Raw genomic sequence first — 5615 nt, forward strand, 5'->3', positions numbered from 1 at the left:
ATTTTTTTTAATTTTTTTTTTTTTTTTGGGGGTTTTTTTTTTTAAAAAATAACCGGGGGGGCCTTGGGGAAAGTTTTTTTTTTAAAAATTTTTTCCCCCCCCCCCCCCCCCCCCCCCCCTCTCTGCTTGGAAGTTTGAACCCTGTTAAAATTCTTAACATAACTTGAAACAAAATGCCTCATATTTCACAAGTAAAATAAATCAACTATTGAACTGAGAGAAAGAACTTTGATTCGATGGGCTTTAAAGAAACTACGAGCTTGAAAGGTAAAATAAATAACACTTTTTTTTAAAGGAAAGGTAAAACACTTTGAAATTTGGGGGTTTAAGTCATATTTTATAAGATAAAAAAGTATTAAATCAAAATCGCCCAATAGTTATATATTCAGCACATTATCTATTTGGTTAAATAAACAAAACAAAAACTTAAAAAATTAATCATTAAATTCTGAAAACTTCGCTGTATTTATGCAAAGTGAAAATCATTTTGTCACATACAAATAAAAGCCCTTCTAAGATTTGAAATGAAAATGCAGATGAATTCCATTCAATCTGGATATTTGCAGAATCATCCATTCATCAAATAGTACCAATTATATAAGCCATTGTTTTATATCCGAAAGAAAAATTTTGGTGCAGTTTCTAGTTTTGTTCAAATACCAAAGTAAATATTATAACTCAAAAGCATGAAGTAGAAAACTCACTCATAAAATCAATAATCCAAGCAACTTTGTGTTTCTAACATGGATCAGTAACGAAATTCAAAGAAAAACATTTACACGAGCTAATATATATGTTTTTTGAGTGCCAGCATTCCCCAGAGAATAGCAGTAAGACATAACAGAAGAAGTTATACATACACATGATCTGTTCATAATGTTAATAGGGAAGCAGCGCATTAGCAGGCAGCTTATGGCTTCTGTTGATATGGAGACCTCCACAATGCAGCATCTTACGAGCAACAACCGCCAATAGGAGGTGACTGGTTTTCTGGTTTCTGCTTTAAAATGTTTCTTTTTACTACATTGGATCCTTCTTCCAAAAGACTAGGAACCTCCATTATCTGCACAATGATCCCACACTGTGTCAATAATATTGAATTACTCCTAATGACATGGTAGCTCAGCAGTAGATAAATTATGCAAATGATGCATAACACTATTTCTACAATTGAGACCCCGGTTCGGGTATTGGATTATAGCTAACTTCTGATGAAGCTTGCGTGTTAATCATTAGAACTGAAGGAAAAAAGACCAAAAAAACAAAGAGGAAAGTTAAAGAATTAAGAATCAAGGGATTCTACAGAGAGCTATCACTTGAGATTAAGGAATTTCCTAACCATCAAATTGGTGTGATCCCAATAAAGTGCTCTTGGCTGGTTTACGGGCATCGGGAAAAAAGGAAGAAAATAACAACCTACTGTCATAACTCCCAAGATATAGCATACATCATATTCCCACCCTATACAAGTATATCAAATTGATGAAACCTTATTGTGGATTAAAGTGCCTAACATTTTACCGAAGCATCAAAATGCTTTCTGAAAAAGTACCTTCAATGCAAGCTGCTCAAAGCACTGCTCCACGTTTTCCCTGGTTTTAGCACTACATTCAAGAAACAAAGATCCATGCTCTTTTGCAAGAGCAATCCCCTCTTCTCTACTTACAACCCTTTCAGAATCCTGAAATCGTACATCAAAGTGTAAAATAGACCATAAAACTTGGAAAATAAATATATACAAATTAATAATTATGTGTCAATTAGCAGCAGGTGAAAGATAACATAAATTAGAGGACTTATACCATATTCTTCAAGTAATAAACTATTTATTAATAATGTGCTAATACGGTATGTGCGAATACATACTGGAAATTGAGAGACTTTAATTATTGAGATCCATTCCAAGTCCAAATCTGATTGACATCATGGTTCAATTGTTTCAAATGAACAGCAAGGTAAATGTTATATTACTTATAGTCATGTGGGTGAGACAAACATAAGGAAAGTTCTCTTTTACTGCTAAGATCAAACGAGAATGGAGACATTCATCAGTTTTCATATTAATCTCGACAACAAGAAAAGCGCAGGAAGCCCTTTAAACTCTTATAAGGACCTCGAAGTTTCTGCAATGTCATATCCGGGAAAGAGAGAAATAAAGAGTCTACATTGATTAGCTAGGGGTTGGTCCTCTATGATCTCATAGTGATTAAAATCTTAACTAATTTAATAGAGATAATAGAGATTATGACACTTACTCTGTCGACTTTATTTCCAACAAGCATCTTGACACAATCCTGATTGGTAGAGTAAAGGTCCACTTCTTTAGCCCACACATCTGACAAGTTTGTGAAGGTTTCTCTCCTTGTCACATCATAAACTGCAGTTAAAGCAAAATGAATAAATAAGTTAACACCAATATAATCTACGATATGGTGGAATTATATTAAAAAAAAAAATCAAGAAGAATAACTCAAAAAAGCAGGCAGTGAATTAGTTAAAGTCATGATTGAACGTTTTTTCATCATGGTGAAAATTAAAATTAGTTCTAGGCTTACAAGCTAACAGCAGCGTCACTCCTTAATAGTAAGCAACTACAATATGCTTGCCTTACATATGAATCTTAAATAATAGAAGAAAGAGCTCCAGAAAATGCTTGCTGAAACATATTCTGGTTCTCTGTGATCAAGAACGACAAATCCATGCGAAATAATGTTACATAATTCGAATGGATGAAAGAAAAGGTAAAAGCATAGAATGTTTTGAGAAAGCCTTGTTTCAGTAGGGCCTGGAAAGAACATTGTTGCTCTGGTTGTTACGAAGATAAAAGTAATAACAGAAAGAAATTTAATGTTATTTGGGACGTATGAAACTTTTCAATAGAAAGAAGAGCTAGAATGCACAAAGTCATTGATTGGATTTACTTTTTCCTAAGTATGTTAACATGCATTCTAGTAAGTCCCAGTCCTAGTTAATTTCTCTCCTGCCATTTTAGGGGAAAACTTGATCAGAACTTACATACGTATGGTAAAATATACAAGATTGCAAATAAGTTCATCTTGGCAGTCAACCTCACATAAACATTTATTTTTGCTTGTTACTACCAGACATGTCGATGCCTTTTGTATTCTGATGCCAACAATTACTCTTGTAAGTTCATATCATTGCCAAAGGCACAATAAGGTTAATCAAGAGAATAAAATTCTTCATTTTGAAATTACACAAACACATTTCGTTAAAGGCATACCAAGAATGATTCCTTGAGCACCTCTATAATAAGAACTGGTTAGTGTTCTGAACCTCTCCTGTCCAGCTGCGAGAAACAGATGATTTTACAATTAACCATGATCCATCCACATTGTCAAACAATTTCCGTAATGTGTATTGTAAAAAGTAGGCACTTGACTGAGCAGACAAAGGAAAAGTAATGTTTATTAAATGCAGAACCTTAAATTAGTAGAAAGGTAAAATTTTGTTGAATGAAAAATTATCTTGAAGATCAAGATAAGATGCAATGTACAGATTGAAAATGGGATTGAAAAAGGATCTTCATCACTCAAGTTCAGAATTTGAATTCAATCAACTGTCTAATTCAGCTTAAAAAACAAATTTCAGTGAATGCAATCAAATACAGTTGATCAATCTTTTTTATAGAACTTGCCCAAAAAGGCAGAAAATCATCATACCATGTGGAAAAATAAATTACGTTCAAGGCAGTGCATTTTTAATAGATTGTAAAACAGGATCTTTCTCACTCAACTACAGAACTTGACTTCAATCAACAGTCCAATTCAGCTTAAAAGGAAATTTTATTGAATGCAATCAAATAGTCACCCAATCCTTTTTAATAGAACTTGACAAGAAACGGCAGAAAATCATCATACCAATTACCATGTGGAAAAATAAATTATGTTCAAGGCAGTACATTTTTAATAGATTGAAAAACAAGATTGGCAAACATGGAATGTAACCATTTAAGCAACAGTAGGAATAAGACATGGATGGTAATGGTGACAATGAAGGGGCATTATGACATAAACAAGTAAAGTGAAGCACAGGGTTATGGTTGGTTTATTTTCCCTACAAATGGTAGACCTGGATTCTAAGGTAAAACTGAAACAATTGCTCTCTATCAAAGAAGACGTTAAGAGTAAAGCAACCACTGGGGCCTATTAGGTGAGCCCATTTTCTCAAGATGTAGATTTATATATTTTCTATCAGTTAGATTCTAGCATCATCTAAGCTTAAAAAATTGGCAATGACAATGACATATTAACACAAACTCATTTCCATAAGAACATCAAACATTCTCTGAATGCCTAATTTTCTAATAGTATTTGGATTCAAGATAAAGAATCGATGACAGTGATTGCATACCGGTGTCCCAAATTGTAAGTTTCAATCTCTTCCCAGCCACTGTCAGCAGCTTGATCTTAAAATCCACACCTGCAAAAAGTTAAGATTAAAACAACACAAAAATATCTAGTATTAATAACTAATGCATCCACAATTGAAAGCACCAAATAAAAATTACGTTACCTACCAAGATCCAAAAATCAAGTAAGCTAACAAAAACTTCTCCAATTTCTACCAAGTATACACTGAATAGCTAAACTCCAAAAGAAGATCCCAACACGAAAATCTCTCAGGTTTAAGAGCTAAAAAATTATAACTGCAATTTTGTACCAAGTGAGGAAACTGGAAACAGAATGTGAAACTTAAAAGATAGAGAAAGTACCAATAGTGGGTGACAGATCGTCAACAGAAGAGGAAATGAAGCTGACAAGAAGACTGCTTTTACCAACACCAGAATCACCGATCAAAAGGATCTTGAATGAAAGATCGTAGCTGTTGCTCTGCCCTGAAGACGATCCCATTATGAATCCACACGCACACCCACCCACCTAAGCTTTCCTTTCCTTTTTCGTTTTTCTCACTAATAAATATGAAAAAAAAAACTCAAATCGCTCACTTTTTTTCTTTTTCTTTTTTATCTTTCTTTGTTACTAACCGAGTCTGTCCTGTGCTGTGCTTTGCTGTTTCTAATGATGATGATCAAGAGACTTCTGTCTTGAACTTGAATGATGTTCTTCTCTTCTCTTTTCTCTCTAAAAAGTACAAATCAAAAAGAAATGTATATATAGATAGATATCAAAAAAGAAAGGTTGGCAGAGAGCACCAGTGGTGGGCATCAATGCAATGAAATGAAATGTACGAGTATATATGCTTTGCTGAGAGAGACAAGTTAAAGAAAACGGCTAACTCACCTGATGCACAACAACGTTATTCTTTACTTGTCTTTCCATCTCGGATTGGGGGCTTTTGTGTTTTGTCTAAATTAAAAGAGTAATGTCATATATTTTAAATTTTTTATTTCAAAAATTTATTTTAAAATATGTGAATCTATTGATTAGTTGATCAGATAAAATAATCAATTTATTTAAATATTATAAAAAAATTATCAAATTACTTAAGGAATAATATATCATTTAAAATAAAATTTAAGATAAAAAATTTAATGTGTTTATCTTCACTCAAATTAAAATATCACGCTTTATCCGATCGAACGGCTTTCAACCTCTTAGTTTAACTAGTCTAGCCATCCAAATCGACCCTTA

At 33.1% G+C, this 5615-nt stretch overlaps 1 protein-coding gene across 1 annotated transcript; it reads right to left on the minus strand.

Annotated features, from left to right (window-relative positions):
* Positions 1–715: 715 nt before the first annotated feature.
* Positions 716–5281, minus strand: LOC18038079 (ras-related protein RABC2a). The gene is made up of 6 exons (XM_006428404.2): positions 4736–5281; positions 4375–4443; positions 3245–3310; positions 2256–2377; positions 1553–1681; positions 716–1063 (listed from the first exon to the last, which is right to left on the minus strand). Exons 1-6 carry the CDS (start codon positions 4872–4874, stop codon positions 953–955), a joined length of 636 nt encoding a protein of 211 aa, XP_006428467.1. The 5' UTR covers positions 4875–5281; the 3' UTR covers positions 716–952.
* Positions 5282–5615: the final 334 nt, after the last annotated feature.

The sequence above is a fragment of the Citrus clementina genome, unplaced genomic scaffold (genome assembly GCF_000493195.1).
Source record: "Citrus clementina cultivar Clemenules unplaced genomic scaffold, Citrus_clementina_v1.0 scaffold_6, whole genome shotgun sequence".
NCBI classification, from domain to species: domain Eukaryota; kingdom Viridiplantae; phylum Streptophyta; class Magnoliopsida; order Sapindales; family Rutaceae; genus Citrus; species Citrus x clementina.

Coding starts and splice junctions, on each gene's coding strand:
- LOC18038079 (XM_006428404.2), bottom strand. CDS start 4,874: ATGGGATCGTCTTCAGGGCAGAGCAACAGCTACGATCTTTCATTCAAG. Junction 3,311..4,374: donor ACTTACAATTTGGGACACCG/GTATGCAATCAC, acceptor TGTTTCTCGCAG/CTGGACAGGAGAGGTTCAGA. Junction 1,682..2,255: donor TTGGAAATAAAGTCGACAGA/GTAAGTGTCATA, acceptor GTACGATTTCAG/GATTCTGAAAGGGTTGTAAG.